The sequence below is a fragment of the Spermophilus citellus genome (genome assembly GCF_964194105.1).
Source record: "Spermophilus citellus genome assembly, chromosome: 1".
Lineage (NCBI taxonomy): Eukaryota > Metazoa > Chordata > Mammalia > Rodentia > Sciuridae > Spermophilus > Spermophilus citellus.
In genome coordinates, this window is record NC_138182.1 from 190,035,885 (window position 1) to 190,062,757 (window position 26,873).

The window sequence follows — 26,873 nt, forward strand, 5'->3', positions numbered from 1 at the left end:
TTTAACCCCTTTGGTTTGAAACAAAACAAAACAAAAAAGAGTCCTTCTCAGTTATCAATTTACTGGGGAAGGTCAGTGTTTCAATTACCCATTATAGTATATTCTAATGAAAATGTAATCATCTAATGCCAGGCCTTACCTTCTGGGGAAACTTCAGTTTCAAGAATATGAATGTTACCTGGTGAAACTGAGTGAACTCACAGTGATGTAATCCCTGGCACAGTGAGGTGCCAGCAGAAGCTTCCCAGTTTGTATTGTGAAAGACCTGCATGCACTAGACTAATGATAATGATACTGGAAGGATGATTTAATCAAACACTAACACAAAGATTGGGTTATAGAAATCTCCAATTATAGAAAGAAAAGGTCTCACCAGGCCAATCCCATATGATTTTAAAGTGTTAAGACTTGAAAGGACCCTTTCTTAGTGAATTCTTTATTTTGACTGAAAACTCAAGGATTTTGTAGTGTGAAATTCTTATCCCAAATAATAGGTTATTTTACTTATAAAAGACAAATCTAAGATTAACAAATATTTCTAAGTGCTGGCATATAAGTGCTGGAGTGCGATAAATACTTTTAGAGGTCCTAGCATTAAAGATTCAGGATGCTTTCAAATACAAGGTAAGAAAAAGCAACTCACTTACTTTTGCATGAATGGATAAAAACAAATATATGACTGGTCCAAAGAACAATATAGGAAATGTCCAGAACAAATATAACCTTATTCCAATAGAATGAAAAGATTGTATAAACTGGAAATATTATGTAATAATGTACTTAAAATTTCTCCAATTCTGATTTTAAAATTTTAAGAGATTCAAATAGTTATAGTTAATGTTAAATTGTGAATTTTTGCTCAAGTGTGTTTTCATCCTTCTTACTCATGGAGAGATTTAATTAGGGAAAAGCCAAAGTATAAAAATAACATTTAAGAAAGTTGTTCTATTAATCTCTAATTTAATAAAAATTGTTCTTTATTGATATTTAATACATAATCAATGTTGGATTGTAGAATGATGATTCAAAATGAAGGCAGAGCTATGAATCTAAATAATTAGTAGAATTCCTAAAGAATAAAACACGGAAAATTCTAGAATTGGAAAGAAATTTAAAAACCCACCTTTCCGAAGTATTTTGATTCTGAAGGTGCTTGCCCTTCTGCGGGGTCTGGACCTTGAGGTAGGCTGGGGCTGAAGGCAATTAGGTCTGTCTTAGGCGGGACTTCGCCAGAGCACACCCTCTGCCTCCTCTGCTGCGAGTAAGACCAGCTCCCCACCGCGCTGGAGCACACCAGCCTGGGTTTCCCAGGCTTGCAGACGCCCTCAGTTGGCACCACGGAACACCGAAATGCCATGTACAGTAGCAGTGTGAGGACCAACAGGCTAGATACAGCGCAGATGGCTATGATCAGGTACACGTTGACGTTCACCAGCGCCATCTCCGGGTCAGCAGCGCCTGCCAATGCCCTTGAAGAGGCCTTTGGCGTTTGGCCTCTCTCCACCAGAGACAACAGCACTGTGGCTGTGGCGGTCAGTGACGGCTCGCCGTGGTCCTTCACCAGCACCACCAGTCGCTGCCGTGGCGCATCCGACTCGTCCAGAGCGCGCGCGGTGCTGACCTCACCGGTATACAGCCCCACGCGGAACGGGCTGCGGGAACCGTCCGCAGCCACTTGCAGCTCATAGGTCAACCACGCATTGTAGCCAGAGTCTGCATCCACCGCTCGTACCTTAGCCACAACGTGGCCTGCACCCACAGACCATGGCACCAGCTCACTCGCCACTCCCCCTGTCCCACCCACCCCAGGTGTCAGCAGTTTGGGAGCATTGTCATTCTCATCCAGCACGAACACCTGCAGCGTCACGTTGCTGCCCAGGGGTGGCACACCAGCGTCGCGCGCGCTCACCTGAAACTGCAGCAGCTCAAGCTCCTCATGGTCCAGAGGTTGCAGCGCATATACCTTGCCGCTCTCCGCGTGCACTGACACGTAGCTCGACAACGCACGCTCGCCCACCCGATGCTCCACCAGAGAGTAGGACACCAATGCGTTCTCCTGTGCATCTGCATCCTGTGCGGACACCGTGAAGATGTGGCAGCCTGGCGGGTTGTTCTCCTTCACAAACACCGTGTACTCGGGCTGCGCGAACACTGGTGCATTGTCGTTCACGTCAGCCACCTCCACGGACACGCTGGCTGTGGCCCACAGCGAAGGGGAGCCCCCGTCCCTGGCAATCACCACCAGCTTATAATCAGCTATGGTCTCTCGGTCCAGGGTGCTGTCCAGCACCAAGGAATAGTAATTCTTGAAAGTAGACAACAGTTTAAAGGGACCATGGGCCATTAGCTTGCAGGTCACCTGCCCATTGGTACCAGAGTCCCGATCTGACACTGTGATGAAGGCGATGACGGTGCCCAGTGGAGCATTTTCTTGGATAGGAAGCGAGAGTGATGTTATTGAGACTTCTGGTGTGTTATCATTGATATCCACAAGTTTTACTGAAATTTTACAGTGTCCTGACATTGATGGGGTTCCTTTGTCAGATGCAATGACATGAATATCATAGAATTTTGTTTCTTCATAATCTAATTTCCCCTTAGTTCTGACTTCCCCTGAGCTGTTGTCTATTTTGAACTTTGTCTGTACACTGGAAGACATATCACTACTGAGTGAATACACAATCTCACCATTTGATCCTTCATCTGCATCAGAAGCATTTAATTTAACCACCAAAGTTCCATTTGTAGTGTTCTCTAACAATTGCACTTTGTAAACTGATTGAGCAAAAGTCGGTTCATTGTCATTCACATCTAATACCTTAATAAGTATTTGAACAGTGCCAGTGAGTTCAGGTTTCCCCCCATCCGTAGCTTCCAGTAATAAATTAATCTCAGCAGTTTCCTCTCTGTCCAGAGATGTTCTCAACACAAGAAACAAGGATTGGCTTAATTCATCATTCGTCTGGATGTCTAGAAAGAAAAACTCACTAGAGCTGAGTTTGTAGGAGATAAGAGCGTTTACTCCAATGTCTGCATCAGATGCTCCCTCTAAAGGAAACCTTGAGTCAAGCAGCCTAGATTCAGGAAACCGGATAGTCTTAACTGTCATTGGAAATACGGGCGGGTTGTCATTAATGTCCTTCACCTCCACTTCCACATGAAAAACCTGCAGCGGTCTGTCCACGATCACCTCCAGGTGGATGCTACACTCTGCGCTCCGCTCGCACAGCTCCTCCCGGTAGATCCGAGAATTCACAAACAAGACGCCATTCTGCAGATTTACCTCCAGAAGGTCCCCGCGGTCCTTGGACACCACCCGAAACAGACGAGGCACCAGTTCTGCCAGCTCCAGTCCCAGATCCTGGGCGATGCGGCCCACGAAAGTGCCGTGCTTTGCCTCCTCGGAGACCGAGTAGTGGAGCTGGCCGCTCCCCACCTCCCAGGCTGCCAAGAGCAGAAGGGAGAGCAGAGGACACTGCCAGACCTCTAGACCCCTTCGCAGAGAGGACACCATTACTAATCCTCAGTGAGTTGGTCAAATTAAAGGATCATGTTCTGCAAATTTTTAAATATTCGAATCTCTGATCAAGTCCTGCTGCTTCTGTTAATGTTCCGTTTATCTGGAGTAACAAAGGGGCTCTAGGTATTTTTTTTCCTAGAGAATACTCTGTGGTAGACAGCGACATCATGTGGCTAAAACACAGTTTCTACTTTTACCATGCTAACCACGTTTAAGTGTGTAGTTCAGTAATATATTCACATTGTTGTGAATTTTTCATCTTGTAAAACTGAAACTCTGTATCCAATTAGAAAACTCCTATTTTCCACTACCCCACCATTGTAACCACCATACTACTCAGTTTCTATAAGTTTGTCTACGTTAGATATTTCCTATAAGTGAAATCAAACAGTATTTGCATTGGGAGACTGGCTTATTTGACTTACATAATGTCTTGAAAGTTCATCCATGTGTAGCCTTTTAAAGCTAAATGATATTCCATTGTGTGTATGTACTACATTTTGTATATTCACTCAACCATTCTTGGGCATTTAGATTACTTACACCTCTTGACTATTGTACATTGTGCTGCTGCAAACACAGGTGTGCAAAACTCTCTTGAATATCCTGCTTTCAATTCTTTTAGGCATACTACCATTTTAAACTATTTCTTCAAAGGAAGCACATATGTATCAAAGGATATTTTACTCAATTGTATACTGCTGTTTTGTGGTTTAATTTTTATTTTTGAATTGTTTACAGATGTTTGAACATTAATAATTTATTTGTTTCTCATTTGAATTATTAATTTAGGGATAGATAGTTCTTTTTCTGTTACATTTTAATTTTATGCAAGAACAATACAATTAATCTTTTTTAATGTTAATTATTTGAAACTATCTTTTAGTAATTCTTAGCTGGTCCCTTTGCATGGAAAAATGTGAAAACAATAAAATAACATGGAGATGAAAACAAAATGAATCAAGAGTTGTGACAATGTTCAAAATCCATAATAAAGGGTGATTTTCCTAGAGGAAAGCAAAAAAAAAATTAAGAAAAACTAGCTTTTCCTGGTGCTGGAACCCTATTTTAACTTTTTCCTAGAATCCAGTATCTTAAAGTACTTAACTCTGTCTATGGAAGTGAACATTTATATTAATCATACTCTCACAAAGAATCCTACATAAACTGACTTAAGGAAAAAAGTAAAGCATAATTTAATGGCTTATATATAAAACAGATCATTTTTTACTGGTTTTAAGTCACTAGTTTCAAGTCACCAATATGTGGTAACTTGTTACAGCAACCCAAGGAAACTAATACAATACACACCAGTGAAACTGTACTCTTTGCACCTACCAAAACAAACCAAGTTCCATAATATTTATGAGCCTGAGCATTCACTCTTGAAAAACCTTCAAACCGATCTTTCACAAAAGTACTACAAAGACCCAGAAGAAAAAAGGGGGAATGGATAATGAGCAAGAAAAAAGAAGGTATACCTATGCCATTTTAAATTTCACTTGGCTATTTTTCTTCTACATTTTATACATAAGAAAAAGAAATCATAAAAAAAGAAATCATAACGAAAACTTTTTCCATAAAAGCCATTATTATCTAATCTGCCTAATGGTCAGCTGCATTGATTAAAATGTCAATAATAATGTTCTATCACTTGTATTACTTGTTGTTAATTATTAAATGTATTAAAATGTATCCTTTTCACAGTAATTTAATGGCAGAAACACAAATGAATATATTGTTGTGCATTCACTGTTTCATTTTTTAGTCTCAAATAAACTCTTAAATTGTATTTAATGCTCCTGCAAAGTTATCTGTAGTTATAGAAGACTCCTATGACAGCTTTTCTCCCTATGTTAGCTTAGCATCCCAGGTTTCTTATGGCATCTCAATATCAATGTCAACCTGTGCTTCTGTAATTGCTGCAACAGGAAAAAAATAGGAGAAGAGAGTCTTGCACTGGCCATTACATAACTGTTTGAAAGAGACATGTACTTGCATTTCATAGGCCAAAGAAAATTACACAACCATACTACATTAAGGCAATAGAGAAGTGAAATCTTCCAGTGTTCTCAGTAGTAGGAGAACAGGAACCACAAGAAAGGGATCAAAATTGTAATGGTTTGCACCCCATGTATGTATGACATGTCAATATACACCCTACTGTCATGTATACCTAAAAACAACAAATAAAAAAAAGAAGGACGAGAACAGAAATATTGATAGTTACTACTAAAGTAAACAACTATTTCTCATTCTTGCCTATTTGTATATTTTACTGAATAGCAGTCTCAGAGATGCCTCGGCTAAAACTTCACTTTTCTAATTATTTATTATTATATTAGAATATAGAACTGCAATTCTATTGTTCAGAATAATAATATTTTAAGAGAAGGAGCATACAAAAATAAAATCTCAAGTTTTCTACCTTTTATTTCAGGAAGTGTAAAAAATATTTTTCTAAAAATTAAATTGCATTGAGGGGCTGAGGCTATGGCTCAGCAGTAGAGCACTTGCCTAGCATGTGCAAGGTGCTGGGTTCAATCTTCAGCACCAAATAAAAATAAATAAATAAAATAAAGGTATAAAAAAATCACATCAATCTTTAAAAAAAACAAAAAAAAGTTGCATTGGTATCAGCATACCAAGGTGGCTTGAAAATAAATTACCATTCTTAAAATCATAATCATGAAACCAAAACTAATTTTTGAGGTCAAATAATCTCAAATTAAAAATTCATATTTTATCAAGATTTTACTGAAATCAATGATATTTTGTTCCCATTGGCTCATTTGAAAGTTGTAGACTCCACAGAAAGATGATAATAATACAGTGTTTCCCAATATGCACAGCACAATCACCCTTGCCTAGTTCTTTTCAGATAGACAGTAAGCAGTGCCCTTGATAATAAAGATTAACCAAAATTAATCATATTATATAACAATGGTTATAATCTGCTAATAAGCTCTCAGTCTTCATAATATCAACTTTTAAGAATATGACCGCTTTTAAATCAGTACATTTCCTAAATGATTGTCTAATTTAAATTGTAAATATATTGTGAAATAAGCACTAAAGAACAAATTTCCATAAATCTGTATTATTCTATGCTCTTCTTAATACTAAAATAGTATATTGTAACAAATGAATCATAGGAAAGACCAGATGGAAAAGTAGGAAAATAAAGCAACTGATTCATCTTATGAAGAATAGGAGATGAAGTAATAATAATATATTTTGTTTAGGAGTGACCCATGTCTTTTGGTTTAATAGTGATTAATATTTGAGATTCACCTCCAAGTTAATGCCTTCAACCAACCCAGAAAACATTTAATCTTTACAACAATCATTATAATACAGAAGGAATTATCTGTTCTTAGATCTATAATGTACTAATCTCAAACTTTGTTTTTGACAGTGATTCCAATGCATTTGTGTGAAGGTATATATGAATGCCATTAGGCCATTAAAAGGCTACTGGTATTATCAAAAGATGCTCAGTTCCACTAATAATCTTATGGTTAATCTCTCATTAAAGTGCTGTGAGATAATTGCTTTTTCAAACTACATAAATTCTTTAATGAGTTGTGCAACTGTAGTTTTAAATGTCAACAACTAGCCCCAGTTTTTCTGGTGTAATGAAAAAAATATATCTTTATTCTTTACATACCATGTATGATTTTCAGTTTGGCCTCAAACCATAGTTCACTCTATCCCTCTTAATCATTCAATCAATTTAATTGCCCTTTTCATGGCATTTTCCAACTAGTTGATTTTTTTCTGCTGTATTTTAGCAAGGATAATTACACACCACTTTCTCTTTCTAGTGCTGGTGACTGAACCCATGGTTTCCTGAATGTTAAGCAAGCTCTACCACTGAGCTACACCCCTAGCCCTACACACAGTTTTATGAGCAATATTTTATTAAAAGAAAATGTCATAGCCTGCCTTTTTTCCTCAAGAAGCTTACTTAAAATGTTCTGACTTATTGCTTATTTTTTAAAGTCACAAATAGAATGAGATTTTTCTATGGACACCCTGGTTTGACAAAGAAAACTGCAAAGCAATATTACATCAAATCCAAGACGTTTTATAACCCAATTGTTATTTTAAATAGGTTGGAATACTGTCCCCTTGAAGATAGGGACCTTGCTACCTTGTTTCACCATTGCTGCATCTCTAGGATTCTATAATGGGGCTTAGTTTGTGTTAGCTTTCAATATGTGGTTGTTGAATCAATAATAATTAAATACTGAATGTCCATAGAATTAATCCAAAGCCTGGTCATTAACACTGTTAACAAATGAAGTTAGGGGGACATAGCATGAGTTGGGAAGAAAATTTATTTTGTGATTTCCAACTCTATCTTTTCCAATTTGATAATCCTGAAAAATTTATCTCATATATAGAATAAATGGGATATTTTCTTGGCATCATGACCCTAAATTATTATTATTATTTGCTGATGATTAATAAAAGACTAGATATGATAGTTAGTATTTGGAAAGATAAAGAAACATGCTTTCAGTTTAATTCTTACAATTCTCTAAGCAATGGGTCTGTACCAGCTCAAATTTGTGAAAGTTTAACTAGCAAATTATATTAATTTCTCTTAGAATATTTTCATAAAGGAACTTATATGGGACATTTTTGTATGTTTCTTTGAACATTTGGTAAACAAAGATATTTTTATTTGGTACTCATGTAACCATAATTAAACATAGGAAACAAAACATAACATTATGCTTGGGGCTCAAAGACTAGTAAATTCAATGAAGTCTATATCCAATATATATCAACTGATTTTGAAAAACTGCTATAAAACATACTGTCCATTACAGTGCACAAATATATTGATCAACATAATGATCAATAATCAAATCTTCCTTGATTGTATAGCAGGAAGAAAATATTTTCCCTTCTGAAAAAATGGGTATAGAGTACTTTTTATTATTATTATTTTTTATATTTCTGTATTCACTTCCAGGAAGATGGTGTAAAAGTTTGCACTTGGTCTCTGCTTGATTTTTGAAAAATCACTCACTCCTCTGTCTTGATCTTTATACATTGACTTTTAGCAGAATTATTAAAATTTGCTTTTGCAAATTTCTTCCTTTGTAAGCTACCTTATATGTTTTATAAAAGGCAATGGAATGTATTAGAGCAAACAAGTTTTTGTGTATCATTGGGAAATTTAAAGAAAATCTAGTAAGTATGCTGAATATGGTTCTGCTGAGCCTCAGCACTCCAACTATAAAGTTTCACCTTGCAAAATCATTGGAAAAATTAAATGAGGTAAAAATTAAGGGTTTAGAACATTAGCAAGTAAATGGGAGGTGTGCTGTGTTTCCTAACTGGATCTTTTAAATAACAAATTCATGTAATATTAAGCCTTCTAGACACAGGGAAGTCAAGATTAATGGCAACAAGAAATTGCTCATAGTGACAATGAAGTGATTGTAAATTTTTAGTTGCAGATTTAAAGTATCACCTAATAAATATATTTTAAATTTCATGGGCTTAAAAGTATTCTGTTTATTGCCCACTTTGAAATTTAGCAACATGAAGAGATGGCAGATGGTTTCTATAATTGGCCTACAATTAACTGTAAAGAGTTTTGACATTTCACTAGGGGACATAAGATAATAAGTAAATTTGAAAATATCACTGTATACGACCCCATTGACATACTGTTAAATATCACAAGCACTGCTTAGTGTTGGAGTATTTTTAAAAGTATGCCACCATTTAAATAAATGTATATGATAGTCTGCCCCTAGAGCTTTTGTTTCCTGGTTCTATTCAACACACAGCTACATTTAATAGAACATCTACATTAAATGGTAAGGTTTGTTTCAATGTCAATGAACACCGTGAACATATTTTTAAAGTGACATTTGAAAAGCTCATTCGATAAGTTATATCTAATTTTTAAAAAATTAAGGCAAAGCTTAAAAGTTTGACTTACATTACTGGAAAGATCTGAATTTGCTTCTGGATGTTCATTTCTGTTTGATGTGTTCAAACCTGGGGACAGACTGGGGCTGAACGCCATGAGGTCAGTCTTGGGCGGGCTCTCGCCAGAGCGCACTCTTTGTCGTCTCTGCTGGGAGTAAGACCAGCTCCCCACTGCGCTAGAGCACACCAGTGTAGGCTTCCCAGACACACACACATCCTTCGTGGGCGCCGCAGAGCACCGAAATGCAGTATACAGCAGCAGCGTGAGAACCAATAGGCTGGATACTGCACAGATGGCTATGATCAGGTACACATTCACATCCACCAGGGTCACTCCAGGGCCAGCAGTGGTGACCGATGCCCGTGATGAGGCCTTTGGCGCCTGGCCACTCTCTACCAGGGATAAGAGCACTGTGGCTGTGGCAGTCAGTGCGGGCTCACCATGATCTTTCACCAGAACCAGTAGGCGCTGGCGCGGAGCATCTGCCTCATCCAGGGCACGTGTTGTGCTGATCTCGCCAGTATATAGACCCACACGGAACGGGCTGTGCTCACCACCTGCCACCAGTTGCAGCTCATAAGAGAGCCACGCATTATAGCCAGAGTCAGCATCCACCGCGCGCACCTTGGTCACTACATGACCAGCGCCCACTGACCAATGCACCAGTTCATTCACAGTGCCTCCGGCGCCACCCACCCCAGGTGCCAGGAGTGTTGGCATGTTGTCGTTCTCATCCAGCACGAACACCTGCAGCGTCACGTTGCTGCCCAGAGGTGGCACACCAGCGTCGTGCGCGCTCACCTGAAACTGCAGCAGCTCAAGCTCCTCATGGTCCAGAGGTTGCAGCGCATATACCTTGCCGCTCTCCGCGTGCACTGACACGTAGCTCGACAGCGCACGCTCACCCACCCGCCGCTCTACCAGAGAGTAGGACACCAGCGCGTTCTCCTGAGCGTCCGCATCCCTTGCGGACACCGTGAAGATATGGCAGCCTGGGGGGTTGTTCTCCTTCACAAACACTGTGAATTCGGGCTGCGGGAACACTGGCGCATTGTCGTTCACGTCTGCCACCTCCACTGACACGCTAGAGGTGGCCCACAGTGAAGGTGAGCCCCCATCCCTGGCGGTCACCACCAGTTTATAGTCAGATGTGGTCTCACGGTCCAGGGCTCTGTTCAGTACCAAAGAATAGTAATTCTTGAAAGTGGACACTAGCTTAAAAGGGACATGGGGTGTGAGGGAGCAAGTCACCTGCCCGTTGGCACCTGAGTCACGATCTGACACACTAATCAGAGCAATGGCCGTGTTAACTGGAGCATCCTCTCTGATGGGCAAAGATAGTGAAGTGATTGCCAGTTCTGGGGCATTATCATTTACATCCAGCACTTTCACCAAAACTTTGCAGTGATTTGACATGGGAGGACTTCCTTTATCAACTGCCTTTACCTGGATTTCATAGTATTTTGTCTCTTCATAATCCAGATTACCAATTACTCTAATTTCTCCTAAAGTAGGATCAATTTTGAATTTTTCTTGAATGTTAGGAGAAACATCACTGCCAAAAGAAAAGACAACTTCCCCATTTACACCTTCATCAGCGTCAGATACATTTAATGTGGTCACTAATGTTCCATTTGCTGTTGTCTCTAATAAATGGACTCTGTATATAGTTTGCTCAAACAGTGGGGCATTATCATTAGCGTCCAGCACAGTGATCAGCAATTGAACTGTACCTTCCAGTATTGGTTTACCCCCATCAGTGGCAGTCAATAATAAATGAATTTCTGGTGTTTCTTCTCTGTCCAAAGATTTCCTCAATTCAAGTGAAAGAGATTTGCTCAGTTCATCACTTGCCTGTATGTCCAAAGAGAAGTAATCACTGGGGCTGAGGGTATAAGTTAGAAGAGCATTGGCACCAATGTCTGCATCATCAGCGCCCTCTATCGGAAAGCGAGAATCCAACTGTCTATTTTCAGGAATAAATATCTTTTGTTCTTTGCTTCTGAAAACCGGTGGATTATCATTAATATCTTTCACCTCCACCTCCACATGGAAAACCTGCAGCGGTCTGTCCACGATCACCTCCAGGTGGATGCTACACTCCGCGCTCCGCCCGCACAGCTCCTCCCGGTCGATCCGAGAATTCACAAACAAAATGCCATTCTGCAGATTTACCTCCAGAAGGTCCCCGCGGCCCTTGGACGCCACCCGAAACAGGCGCAGCACTAGCTCCTCCAGCTCCAGCCCCAGGTCCTGGGCGATGCGGCCCACGAAGGTGCCGTGTTTTGCCTCTTCAGGGACCGAGTAATGGAGCTGACTGCTCGGGGTCTCCCAGACCGAGAGAAGCAAGAGAAGCAGTAGCAAGTATCCCAGGCCTCCTCGCCTGAAAAACAGCATTGCAAAAACACTACCCCTTTCCTTCTGTTCTCACCTTACTAAACAATCTTACTTTTTTACTTCATATTTTCAGTCATGTATCTCCTTACCGTTTTTGTCTTCTCTCCGATGCTGACAAAACGAAGCTTCCTCCTTTAAAAGCTTTTAGTGATGGGTACCTTATTTCTATCGACTAGACTTTGTGGTATACAGCGACATCATGTGGCTAATGTGAATTTTCCATCCATTCATTGATTTTTTTCAAAGTACAGTCTCTATATTCATTTGAGATTTACGCAATAAGATCATTTTCAATTTAAGTCCTTTAAAGATCCAGGACAGGGGCTGGGGTTGTAGCTCAGTGGTAGAGCACTTGTTTAGCATGTGTGGGACCTTGGGTTCAATCCTCCAAACCACATAAAAATAAATAAAAGTGTTGCGACCATCTACAACTAAAAAAAAATATATTTTTTTAAAGATTTAGGACATTTTCTAATTTCCTTTGAAATTAGTTCAGTATTTTCCTTTAGTTATTTTCACAAACATATTACAATTGAATTTGAGAACATTTTGGATATGCTTTGCCACTCATTACATCATTGTATTTAAAATGATTTAGCAGCTCACATAGTTTTATTATTAAATAAGTAAATGTATACCGAAGTTTTAAAACAATGCACTTTGACCACTAAAGTTTACTTTATTCTAGAACAGCTTATTTATTTGATATATTTATACTTATATGTATTTATAAATATATGGTTTTCAAGACTTACATATGACACTTTTAGAAAGATTTCTGAAATACATTTAAAATTTCCTCAGTGTTGAAAAAAAGTCATCATTTTTTGATACTTTAAATGCTTTAATGAAGGTATTTAGGGATATCCCCTCCCTATTGCTTGTTATATAACATAATGACCTAAGTTTTGAACTTATAACTTTGACTTCAAAAAGTCATTATTCCAAATTGAATTAATATCAATTGGATCTTTATTCTAACATCAAAATTTTAGTCATAGCTTTTCTCTTACTCAGATCAAACATTATCACATTTCAACAAAAATAATAAGAATATTGAATTGCTATCCGGTACACAAACTGAAAAATCTCATAACAGTTCACAATCAAAATGAAAAATGTAAATCTAGTGCAATGATTAAGTTTTCAGAAGAAATAATCTGAGAATAACCTATTAATAAACCTCTCTTTACCTTCAGTGCAATTCATAATCAGAATCTCACAATTACATCAAAATTTGACTAAAAAATGTGGTCAGAATAAACTCACTAGTTATTTTTTTAAAAAGAATAAATTTTGGCCAGTCAAGGTGGCATATGCCTATAATCCCAGCTTCTCAAACAGTTGCGGCAAGTAGATTCAGGTTTGAAGCCAATTTGAGCAACATAGCAGTCTTAGGTCCATCAAACTTAGTCACTACTCTGTTTCCCCAAGTCTGGCCAACCTAGTCAGAGGAAACATGCCCTGCGGATGACCTGAACAGTAATTCCTCCCTTTGTTCTTTCCACTAATGTTAGAATTTCTGGCATATTGATAGTTTAATGCACTTTAATGGAAATTGATAACAGACTATGAGGGCAGTTGTGTCCCACCTGCTCACCAAACCTACCCCCTGTCCTTGGAAGTCCACATTATATCTATACCACTGGAGGAACAGAGGCTGCATATTTATGTGTGCAACAAACATCTGCTTGTTGTCAGTGTCATCAGGGAGCAAGATAAGCATGGCCTTGATTCTGAAGACTTCACCCATAAAATGCATAAATATTTCAAAAGTAATTACAGAACACAACTCATTTTAAAAATAGAATAAAGAGACTTCTTCTCCTTTAGATGGAGGAAGAGCTTTCTTGAGGAAAAGTTTTATGATCCAATACCCCTACTTTAATAAGGTTGAGTGGTGGTCTTGCATTCTCTCCTTTAATTCTCTCAAGAGTTCCAGGAAGTGGGTAACACTGATGATTCTTATTTTGCAAATGAGGAAATTGAGGCATAAATTAAGTTTAAGGAATTCTGGAAAATGTAGAAGTGGTGGTTGGCAGTGAGTGGATTTAAAATGGACTGTTTGCATTGTGTCAACTGTTGTGCTCCAAGGCAAGAAGATCCTGGCGCCTTTGAGAAATGAGCTATAAGAGGAGGTAAGGCACTTACCAGAGTTTGTCATTCCAGAGCAACAAGAAACCATCAGCAATGTTGTGGCAGAGGACCCATGAACCATTCTTTAAGGGTGCTTTAATTACTGGGTGGGGAGTGGAGTAGGGGATAGCAAAGGAGTTGAGGAGGTTGCGGCAATAGTCCAGGCCAGAAATGTTCCAGGACTCTGGGCTGATGGTGATAAGAGTGAGATAAGTGGTCCTATTTGGTTTAGGAAACAGGGTTCGCTTTGGGTCTTGATTGAGAAGGGGGAAGGGATTTCTCCAAGGAAGAAGAGTAGCCCTGAGATAAGATGCAAGAATATCATCAGACATCATGAAGGATAAAAGATCTAGCTCTGGACACAGAAGCCAGAAGACTGGAAAAAGACATGGGGCGTGAAAGGAAGCCAGAGCTGAGACATTCTTGCCAGTGGTAGCTGTCAGGTTTACAATATGCATCTCCACAAACTATATCAGGTGACATCAAATAAAAGAACCTCAAAACAGCATCCTTCCCTTCCTTCCTGCTAGTATTTTTGTGCTATTGTTTCATTACATCTTGCCTCTAAATGTTATAAATCTCATAGCTATCACATTTTTGCTGTAAATGGTTGGTTATTGCTTAGGAATTTGTGGGGGGGCATATTACTGGATATTAAATCCAGGGCTTCATGCATATTAGTCAAGAGATCTGCCACTGAGTTACACACCCAGTCCCTTTTTAAAAATTTATTTTGAGCAGGGACTTGATAAGATGCCCATCTGGCCTCAAATTTGCAGTTCTTCTGCCTCAGTCTCCTAACTAGCTGGGATCGCAGGCATGTGCCACAGAACCCTGGCTATAGAATTCTTTTTAATAAAAAATACATTTTGTTTGTCTACATATATTTTCTGTGCTATTTAGTTCTTTACATAGACCCACGCTTTCATCTAGTATCATCTTTTCTTCTGTCTGAATAGTTCTTATAGTGAAGAACTGATGGTGCTAAATTCACACAGTGTTTGTTTTACTAAAAGTGTTTTTGTTTTCATTTTTACATTTTAAATATATATTTTTCCTTGATGACAATTCTTGATTAATAATTTATTTTAATTTTTTCAGAATTTTAAAGAAATTGCTCCACTGTTCTGTTGCTCATGGATTTCAGACAATAAGTTGTGGTCATTTTTTGTTTTTAAAAAAAGTGCAGAATGCATAGTAGACATCAACTAAGGGCAGGTATAATATTCTGGTTTGAGTATTAGCCCTGAAGCCAAAATGCGTGGGTTTATTCTGGCACTGTCAGTTATTACCTGTATGACCATGGGAAAAATACTTAAGCTTTCTATGCCTCAATTTCTTCCCCCATAAAATAAAGTTAAGAGTAGCTCTCCCATGTAGGGTTGTTCTAAGTGCTGAATTAATGTATGTATAGTATTTAAAGCAAGCACACAATAAAAATGATTACTGCTTAATGACAAAAAATAGATGTAGACAACACTGTCAACATTTGAGTGCTCAAAGTATTTTAATGTACTGGTCTGGTGTTGTAGTTCAGTGGTAGAACCCTTGCTTAGCATGCACAAGGCCCTGGGTTCAATCCTCAGTGTGGACAAAAAAATAATAATGAAGTGCAAGAGTTATGTTGCTAGCCATTCATATATTCCAAAGGAAAGCCATAAGTTGATTCCTTTCAGTGAATACAGGAAAGTTCTTGATGTTATAAAAAATTTGTATACTGAGGTTGTAAGATCTACAGAATAGTAAAAGAGTGAGAAATGGACTACATTCACATGACTTTTATTACAGTATATTGTTACAATTTTATCTTATTATTAGTTTTTTTTTAATCTCTTACTGTGCCTAACTTAAATTTAAACTTAAACATAGCTGTGTATGTATTAGAAAAAAATACCTATAGGGTCCTGTACTGACTAGGATTTCAAGAATGAACTGGGGGTTTGGGAACATACCCGCATGGACAACTGAATAAGATGAGGACAACTGAATAGATACCAGAGAATTAGAGTTCTATGAAAAAGATTTCTGCAATAAGGGGAGACAACTGAATAGATGCCAGAGAATTAGAGTTCTATGAGAAAGATTTCTGCAACTTTCATTAACCTAACTTCCTATTTATTTGTTTCAAGTATATTCGCCATTGCAATAGAAAGCCTTGGCAATGAACTAGAAAGTCTCAGCAAAGAAATAGATGATTAAAAAACTAAATGCAAATTTTATAATAGAAAAATACAATAACCAAAATGAAATCTCAGTAGAAAATGGAGTAGTAAAAGAAAAGAAAATGAGTAAGCTAAAATATAGAAAAATGGAAACTACCCAATCTGAACAATAGAGAGGAAATTAATTAAAAGAAAATTAAATGAACAGAACCTCATGGACTATAATGAAAGATCTAGTCATTATTGTCATGGAAGGAGAGAAGAATGAGGAAGAGGATGATAGAGTACTCAGGAATGAGAAACATATTCTCCACATTTGGTAAACAACTTAGGAAGGTGAGTAAACTCCAAAGACAATAAACATAAAGAATACACATGAAGACATATGATAAGCAAACTTCTGAAAATAAAAGACAAAGAAAAAATCTTGAGAACAGCAGTAGAGAGGACACCTTACCTACCCATAGGAAGAACAATTCTAATTAAGTGAATTTCCCATGAGAAAGTATGAAAGCCAGAAAGAAGTGTCACGATATTTTTAAAGTTATAAGTGAAAATCACTGTCATGTCAGAATCCTAGACTCAGTATGAGTAACAGATGAAGGGTAAATAGAAAATTTTCATATGAAGGAAAATCAAGACAACTTGTCACCAGCAGACCTACCTTAAAAGAATCACTAAAAAAAGAATCACTCCCTAAGGAGAAGGGAAATGATAAAAGATCTTGAGATATGGAGAAGGAAGAAAGAACACAGTAAGCAGAAATGTAGGTAAATAAAATAGTATTTTCTCTTCTTCAGATTTAAAAATTATTTAGTAGTTGAAGCAAAAAATTACAAACACTGTTGCCTGTGATTTTAAATGAAAAGTAAAGAAAGCATTTACAAAAATTATAAAAACTAAAGGGTTGGGCTGGGGATGTGGCTCAAGTGGTAACGCGCTCGCCTGGCATGCGCAGGGCACTGGGTTCATCCTCAGCACCACATAAAATAAAGATGTTGTGTCCACCGAAAACTGAAAAACAAATATTAAACTCTCTCTCTCTCTCTCTCTCTCTCTCTCTCTCTCTTAAAAAAACTAAAGCGTAGAAGGGTAAAGAGATTATATATTCTAAATTTTATTTTAACTGGTAAAATGAGAAAATAGACTAAAAGAAGATAAAATGAACAGAACCTCATGGACTATAACAAAAGGTTATAGTCACCAGTAGACTGATGTGTACATAATGTAATATATACAGCAACCAATAAAAAGCTATGCAAAGAGGTAACACAAAAAAATACTGTCAGTAAATAAAAATGGGATTCTAATATATGTTCAAGAAACCTACATAAAGGCAGGAAAAAGAAAACAGAAATGACATAATAAAAAGAACAAAGAAAACAAAAGAAAAATAAAATAACATAATTAAGCCAATATGTGTCAGTAATTACATGAAATGTGAATAATGTAAAATATACCAAATAATGGACAGATTGAGAAAGTAAATATGACCAAGTTATCTGCTATATATAAGAATCTCACTTAAAATTAACAATATAAGAAAGTTGAAATAAAAAGATAGATCACACAACTATTGAAGAAAAGCAGGAGTATCTATCACATAAGAGTTTGGAGCAAAGAAGATTACTGAAGATGGGGGAAGTTACAAATGATAAGAAATCACTCCAAGAAGATGTAGCTATTCTAAATGCATATCGTTAAACAACAGAGATGGAAAATATATGAGGCAAACATCATAGAACTGAAAGGAAAAATAAACAAATCCATAATAAAAATTGAATATTTCAGCACTCCTTTCTCAACAACTGATAGAACAACTAAAGAGAAAATCAGCAAGGATAGAGAAAAACTAAGCAACACCTTCAACCAATAGGAGCAAGTGGACATTTATAGAACCACACAACAACAACAACAAAGTATACATTCTTGATAGGGCGACAACATGGCGGCCAGCGAGGAAACAGCACTGTCAGTGCCTCCGCTGTAACGGGATCAGAAAGAATACACCCACAGGCGTCCTACTGAGAAACCTCTAGCAAAATTCAGCTGAAAGGAGACCTGCCTGGAACTAGTAAGTTTAATTGGAGGTGGCAGCGTGTCCCAGACGCCTGAATCTCGGCAACGCAGAGCTGGGACACAGTCCCCCCGGCTGCCGCCAAATGGCTGCAGCCCACACGTTGCGGTAAACAGAGGAGCGGGTGCTGTCTGCCTGGTCCCACGCCTGCGGCTCTGGGAACCGGCCCCAGCCGCTGGTTGCAGCGACCTTGGGGGCAGGCGCTACCTGCCTGGACGCATGCCGGTGGCTCGGTGAACCGGCCTTGTCCGCTGGTTGCAGCTACCTTGGGAGCGGGCGCTCCCTGCCTGGACCCAAGCCGGCGGCTCTGGGAAACGGCCGGCCGCTGGTTGCAGCGACCTAGGGGGCGGGCGCTACCTGCCTGGACCCACGCCGCGGCTCGGTGAACCGCCCCGGCCGCTGGTTGCAGCGACCTTGGGAGCGAGCGCTACCTGCCCGGACCCACGCCGGCACGGTGAACCAGCCCCGGCTGCGGGTTGCAGCGACCTTGGGGGCGGGAGCTACCTGCCTGAACCCACGCTGGCGGCTCTGTGAACCTCCACCAACAGCTGCTCACACGTTGCAGCCAGCTTAGGAGCTGGCGCTGCCTGCCTGGGCCCCCGCCCATTGGGCTCTGTGAGTGGTCGTCAGCTGCCGCCAAACGCCCGCTGCCCACACGTTGCAGCGACGGTGGGGACGGGCGCTGCCTGCCTGAGCCCGAGCCCGTCCAGCTCTGTAAATTGACACCAGCCGCAGACAGGCGGCCGCTGCCCACATGCTACAGTGAGTGGGGGAGAGGGCACTGCCTGCCCGGCTCCAGCAGGCCCAGATATGTGAACCCCCTCTGGCGGTGCAGGGCTCCAGACGACCACATCCAAACTGCCAGCCCAGCGCCACAAACGACCCCAGCCGGGCTCGGCAACAGGCCCCGCCCACAGGGCGAGCAGCAGGAGTGGAGACCCGCCCAGTCCGGGTGGAAGATCTGCTGCACAGAGATTGAATCCCGACCACTGAGAGGAGGAACTTGGCCCGGTGGCCACAGCGCCATCTACTGGAAGAACAGTTAATCGCACTCTAGGACTGCATTTATAAATATTTTTTTTTCTTGTTTTTTTTATTTTATTTTATTTTATTTTTTTATTAATTTTTTTTATTATTATTATTATTTTTTTATTGTTGCTGTCTTTTTAAATGATATTTTTAATCCATTTTATCTTATCTTATTTTATTCCAGTTTTAAACTTCATCTCTCATTTCTATTATTATTATTTGTCCTTAAATTCTCTTTAATTCTCTATCCTTTTCTCTCTTTCCTTCTTTTCCTCTGTCTTTACATTTCTTTTCAATTAAATTCTCTTTAATTCTCTATCCTTTTCTCTCTTTCCTTCTTTTCCTCTGTCTTTACATTTCTTTTCAATTTTCTTATTCCCCCTTCCTTGAATTCTACCTGCTTACTCTCATTCTCTTTAGTGACCTCCTCCCTTCCCTTCTAATACCTTTCATCCCAAGCATCAAATAAATTTATAGGAGTAAACAATAGCTCAACAGTCAAACAGAACAAGAAGCAACATGAGCAGCTTCAAAAGGCAAGGAAGAAAAGGAGTACAAACAATGCAGGATAGCCTAAATATTCAGGAGGACCTAGAGTCATCAGAAAAATGGTCATACAAAGAGCTCAAGGAACACCTTAGACAGATGGAACGGAACCTTAAAGAGGATATGAGACAGCAAATTCAAGCAGCGAAAGAACACATTGAGAATGTATTACATAAACAGATAAAAGAAGAAGTTAAGCATCTGTATCAGGAGATAGAGATTATAAAAAAGAATCAAACGATAATCTTAGAAGTGAAGGAAACTATAAACCAAATTAAAAACTCAAATGAGAGTATCACTAATAGAATGGAGCAAGTAGAAGCCAGAACTTCAGATAATGAAGACAAAATATATCATCTTGAAAAGAGTCTAGCCAACATTGATAGGAAGGTTAAAAACCACGAGAGAAACATCCAAGAGATATGGGACAACATAAAAAAAACAAATTTAAGAGTGATCGGGATAGAGGAAGGGATAGAGAGTCAAACCAAGGGAATGAGTAACCTGCTAAAAGAAATAATTACAGAAAACTTTCCAGAAATAAAAAAGGAAACAGATATACAAATTGAAGATGCATACAGGACACCGAGCACACAAAATCACAGTAGACCAACGCCAAGACACATTGTTATGAAGATATCAAATATACAGAACAAAGAGAAAATATTAAAAGCTGCAAGAGAAAAGAGACAGATTACATTCAGGGGTAAACAAATAAGATTAACAACGGATTTTTCATCACAGACGCTGAAAGCGAGAAGATCCTGGAACAACATATTTCAAACACTGAAAGACAATGGATGCCAACCAAGAATTCTGTATCCAGCAAAATTAAGCTTCAGGTACGACAACGAAATAAAAATCTTTCATGATAAACAAAAGCTAAAAGAATTTGTAGCCAGAAAACCAGCATTGCAAAGCATCTTGAACAAAACACTACACGAGGAAGAAGTGAATAACAATAACCAAAGCCAACAATGGGAAGTACCTCAATAAGGACAGATGGTGGGGGGAAAGCTAACCATGGAGAAACAAACTAAACTATAAAAAAAAAAAGAGATAAATAATCAAACATGGCTGGAAGTACAAAATATACATCAATAGTAACTCTAAATGTTAATGGTTTAAACTCTCCAATAAAGCGACATAGGCTGGTAACATGGATTAAAAAAACAAATCCAACAATATGCTGCCTCCAGGAGACACATCTGACTGGAAAAGACGTACACAGGCTGAAGGTGAAAGGTTGGGAAAAAATATATCACGCACACGGTCCTCGCAAGCAAGCAGGCGTGGCCATCCTCATATCGAATAAAATCGACTTCAAGACTAAATCAATCCAAAGGGATAAGGAAGGACATTATATACTGTTAAAAGGAACCATTCACCAACAAGATATAACAATTATCAATATTTATGCACCAAATAATGGTGCTGCGACGTTCATAAAACAAATTCTCCTCAAGTTCAAGAATCAAATAGACCACAACACAATAATTATGGGTGACTTCAACACACCTCTCTCACCATTGGACAGATCCTCCAAACAAAAGTTGAATAAAGAAACTATAGAACTCAATATCACAATTAATAACCTAGACTTAACTGACATATATAGAATATATCAACCATCTTCTAGTGTATATACGTTTTTCTCAGCAGCACATGGATCCTTCTCAAAAATAGACCATATATTATGCCATAGGGCAACCCTTAGTAAATATAAAGGTGTGGAGATAATACCATGCACTTTATCCGACCATAGTGGAATGAAACTGGTAATTAATGATAAAAGAAGGAAGGGAAAATCCTATATCACATGGAAAATGAACAATATGTTACTTAATGATCAATGGGTTACAGAAGACATAAAGGAGGAAATCAAAAAATTCTTAGAGATAAATGAAAACACAGATACAACATATCGAAATCTATGGGACACAATGAAAGCAGTTTTAAGAGGGAAATTCATCTCCTGGAGGTCATTCCTCAGAAAAAAGAAAAACCAACAAATAAATGAACTCACACTTCATCTCAAAGCCCTAGAAAAGGAAGAACAAAACAACAACAAATGCAGCAAAAGGCAAGAAATAATTAAAATCAGAGCAGAAATCAATGAAATTGAAACAAAAGAAACTATTGAAAGAATTAACAAAACTAAAAGTTGGTTCTTCGAAAAAATAAATAAGATTGACAGACCCTTAGCCATGCTAACGAAGAGAAGAAGAGAGAGAACTCAAATCACTAACATACGGGATGAAAAAGGCAATATCACAACAGATGCTACAGAAATACAGAAGATAATTAGAAATTATTTTGAAAACCTATATTCCTATAAAATTGAGGATAGTGAGGACATCGATAAATTTCTTAAGACATATGATTTGCCCAAACTGAGTCAGGAGGATACACACAATTTGAACAGACCAATATCAATGGATGAAATTGAAGAAGCCATCAAAAGACTACCAACCAAGAAAAGCCCAGGACCGGATGGGTATACAGCGGAGTTTTACAAAACCTTTAAAGAAGAATTAATACCAATACTTTTCAAGTTATTCCAGGAAATAGAAAAAGAGGGAGCTCTTCCAAACTCATTCTATGAGGCAAACATCACCCTGATTCCGAAACCAGACAAAGACACCTCAAAGAAAGAAAACTACAGACCAATATCTCTGATGAACCTAGATGTAAAAATCCTCAATAAAATAATGGCAAATCGGATACAAAGACACATTAAAAAAATTGTGCACCATGATCAAGTAGGATTCATCCCTGGGATGCAAGGATGGTTCAATATACGGAAATCAATAAATGTTATCCACCATATAAATAGACTTAAAGATAAGAACCATATGATCATCTCAATAGATGCAGAAAAAGCATTTGACAAAGTACAGCATCCCTTTATGTTCAAAACATTAGAAAAAATAGGGATAACGGGAACTTACCTCAACATTGTAAAAGCTATTTATGCTAAGCCTCAGGCTAGCATCATTCTGAATGGAGAAAAATTGAAGGCATTCCCTCTAAAATCTGGAACAAGACAAGGATGCCCGCTCTCACCACTTCTGTTCAACATAGTTCTAGAAACACTGGCCAGAGCAATTAGACGAAAGAAATTAAAGGCATAAAAATTGGAAAAGAAGAACTTAAATTATCACTATTTGCAGATGACATGATTCTATACCTAGAAGACCCAAAAGGGTCTACAAAAAAACTACTAGAACTAATAAATGAATTCAGCAAGGTGGCAGGATATAGAATCAACACACATAAATCAAAGGCATTTCTGTATATCAGCGACAAAACTTCTGAAACGGAAATGAGGAAAAACACCCCATTCACAATATCCTCAAAAAAAATAAAATACTTGGGAATCAACCTAACAAAAGAGGTGAAAGACCTATACAATGAAAACTACAGAACCCTAAAGAAAGAAATAGAAGAGGATCTTAGAAGATGGAAAAATATACCCTGTTCATGGATAGGCAGAACTAACATCATCAAAATGGCGATATTACCAAAAGTTCTCTATAGGTTTAATGCAATGCCAATCAAAATCCCAATGGCACTTCTTGTAGAAATAGATAAAGCAATCATGAAATTCATATGGAAAAATAAAAGACCCAGAATAGCAAAAGCAATACTAAGCAGGAAGAGTGAATCAGGCGGTATTGCAATACCAGACTTCAAACTATATTACAGAGCAATAGTAACAAAAACAGCATGGTACTGGTACCAAAACCAGCGTGTGGACCAATGGTACAGAATTGAGGACACAGAGACTAACCCACAAAGTTACAACTACCTTATATTTGATAAAGGGGCTAAAAGCAAGCAATGGAGGAAGGATAGCATCTTCAACAAATGGTGTTGGGAAAACTGGAAATCCATATGCAACAAAATGAAACTAAACCCTCTCCTCTCACCATGTACAAAAGTTAACTCAAAATGGATCAAAGACCTTGATATCAAAACAGAGACTCTGCGTCTGATAGAAGAAAAAGTTGGCTCCGATCTACATATTGTAGGGTCAGGCCCCAAATTCCTTAATAGGACACCCATAGCACAAGAGTTAATAACAAGAATCAACAATTGGGACTTACTTAAACTAAAAAGTTTTTTCTCAGCAAGAGAAACAATAAGAGAGGTAAATAGGGAGCCTACATCCTGGGAACAAATTTTTACTCCTCACACTTCAGATAGAGCCCTAATATCCAGAGTATACAAAGAACTCAAAAAATTAGACAACAAGACAACAAATAACCCAATCAACAAATGGGCCAAGGACCTAAACAGACACTTCTCAGAGGAGGACATACAATCAATCAACAAGTACATGAAAAAATGCTCACCATCTCTAGCAGTCAGAGAAATGCAAATCAAAACCACCCTAAGATACCATCTCACTCCAGTAAGATTGGCAGCCATTATGAAGTCAAACAACAACAAATGCTGGAGAGGATGTGGGGAAAAGGGTACTCTTGTACATTGCTGGTGGGACTGCAAATTGGTTCGGCCACTTTGGAAAGCAGTATGGAGATTCCTGGGAAAGCTGGGAATGGAACCACCATTTGACCCTGCTATTGCCCTTCTCGGACTATTCCCTGAAGACCTAAAAGGAGCGTACTACAGGGATACTGCCACATCAATGTTCATAGCAGCACAATTCACAATAGCTAGACTGTGGAAACAACCCAGATGCCCTTCAATGGATGAATGGATTAAAAAAATGTGGCATCTATACACCATGGAGTATTACGCAGCACTAAAAAATGACAAAATCATGGAATTCGCAGGGAAATGGATGGCACTAGAGCAGATTATGCTTAGTGAAGCTAGCCAATCCCTAAAAAACAAATACAAAATGACTTCTTTGATATAATGAGAGCAATTAAGATTAGAGAAGGGAGGAAGAGCAGGAAGAAAAGACTAGCAATAAACAGAGACATGAAGGGGGAGGGAAAGGGAAAGAAAATGGGAATTACATGGAAATGGAGGGAGAGCCGCATTGTTATACAAAAATACATATAAGAGGCTGTGAGGGGAATGGGAAAATAAATAAGGAGAGAAATAAATTACAGTGGATGGGGTAGATAGAGAGGATGGGAGGGGAGGGGAGGGGAGGGGGGATAGTATAGGATAGGAAAGGTAGCAGAATACAACAGTTACTAATATGGCATTTTGTAAAAATGGGGATATGTAACTGATATGATTTTGAAATCTGCGTTGGGGGTAAAAATGGGAGCTCATAACTCACTCAAAGCTTATGTAAGAAATATGCTATGTCAAGAGCTTTGTAATGTTTTGAACAACCAATAAAAAAAAATGCTAAAAAAAAAAAACAAAGTATACATTCTTTCAAGTGCCATGGAGTTGTTTCCAAAATATATCATACACAAGATCATAAAACAAAACTTAATAAACTCAAAATACTTGAAATCAGAATGTATTCTGTGATCACATGGAATCAAATTAGAAACCAATAACTGAAAGATAAAAGAAAAGTCTCTAAACACTTGAAAGCTAAAGAGCATACTTTTAAAATAATTCATGTATTAGGACTGCTCAAAAAAGAGAGCGAGAGAGAGAGCCATCTTTCAGTTGTGTTCACAGCTGCCTCGCCTAGCAGCCATCGCTGTCTAATGCCAGTTCCACCTCTAGCTTGTCGAACTCCAGCCAAAGGAGAAGTGGGGTAAGTGAAGAAGTCTTTCTACCATGGCTCATAAAAAGCAGACTGCTCACAAATCAACCAGAGGTAAAGCACCCAGGAAACAACTGCTACAAAAGCCACTCACAGAATTTGCCCTCTACTGCAGGGGTGAAGAAACCTCATCTTTACAGGCCTGGTACGGTGGCATTCCATGAAATTAGATGTTATCAGAAGTCCATTGAGCTTCTAATTTGCAAACTTAACCTTCCAGTCTCTGGTGAAAGAGATTGCTCAGAACTTCAAAACAGGTCTGCAATTCTAGAGCACCACTATAGGTGCTTTGCAGGAGGCAAGTGAGGCCTATCTGGTTGGCCTTTTTGAAGACACCAACCTATGTGCTATCCAAACATATAACAATTATGCCAAAAGATATTCAACTAGCACAATTTATACATGGAAAACATGCTTTAAAATTCACTATGATGGGAAAACATTTCATTCTCCAAAAAAAGGGTTTTTTTCTCTTTTTCTTGTTATTGGTAGTTCTGAAAGTTAGATATTTTTTTCCCATGGAGTCAAAAGTTACCTAAGTATATAATTATGAGTGGAAAAGTAGGAGACAGAAATCAAGCATTGGCTATTTCCCCCTTTCATTTGTGTGTAAATGTTTAGTATAAATGCAAGTCAAAATGTTTCAGTGAACAAATTTCAGCAGTTCAACTTTATAATAATTATAAAACAACTGTTAAATTTTTCTGGAAAATGCCAGCATTTGGACTTTTTAAACAAGCAGATTTCTTATTGACAGCAACTAAATGTTGTTTGTAGCATTTTTATCATACAGTAGATTCCATCCATTTACTATACTTTTCTGAGTTGTCCTACATGCAAGTAGTCTTCTGTCTTCTGTGCTGTTCCTGTAAGTTTGCTATTAAAATACATTAAACTATTTTTAAAAAGAAAGAAAGAAAAGAAAAACATTGAACTGGTTATAGATTTTTTAAAACACAATTTATAGCAAAAACTGTGGAACAAAGCTAAATCATTGCAGAAAGGGAAATTTATAGTGCTGTCTCGGTCCATTTTCGGTTGCTATAACTGAATACAACAATCTGAGGAATTTATAACTGAATACAACAATCTGAGGAATTTATAGACAATAGAATTTTGCTCATTTCATGGTCCTAGAGGCTGAGAAATTCAAGGGAATGGCAATAAATGGTGAGAGCCTTCATGCATAAGTTGGAAGGGAAAGTGATCATATGAAACAGAGATAGGAAGGACTGAACTTTTTATCTTTTTGTCAGAAACCCACCACATAAAATAACTAACCTATTCCCGTGATAACAGCAATAATTCATTCATGCAAATCAGAAGCTCTTGACCTAATC

General features: G+C 38.3%; 2 protein-coding genes and 1 pseudogene across 3 annotated transcripts; 1 reads left to right on the forward strand and 2 right to left on the reverse strand.

The window, feature by feature from the left end:
* Nucleotides 1–1,111: 1,111 nt before the first annotated feature.
* On the reverse strand, nt 1,112–3,514 carry LOC308654879 (protocadherin alpha-2-like; the record flags this gene model as incomplete). Its single annotated transcript, XM_081304569.1, has 1 exon — nt 1,112–3,514. One exon carries the CDS (start codon nt 3,512–3,514, stop codon nt 1,112–1,114), a length of 2,403 nt encoding a protein of 800 aa, XP_081160695.1.
* Nucleotides 3,515–9,356: 5,842 nt separating this feature from the next.
* Nucleotides 9,357–11,876, reverse strand: LOC308654937 (protocadherin alpha-1-like; the record flags this gene model as incomplete). The annotated part of the gene is made up of 1 exon (XM_081304680.1): nt 9,357–11,876. The coding sequence occupies one exon, from the start codon at nt 11,874–11,876 to the stop codon at nt 9,357–9,359; it is 2,520 nt and encodes an 839-aa protein (XP_081160806.1).
* A 13,671-nt stretch (nt 11,877–25,547) lies between these two features.
* LOC308655014 (histone H3.3A-like) lies at nt 25,548–26,072 on the forward strand (annotated as a pseudogene). The gene has a single exon. The product of its transcript is annotated as a histone H3.3A-like (transcript).
* Nucleotides 26,073–26,873: the final 801 nt, after the last annotated feature.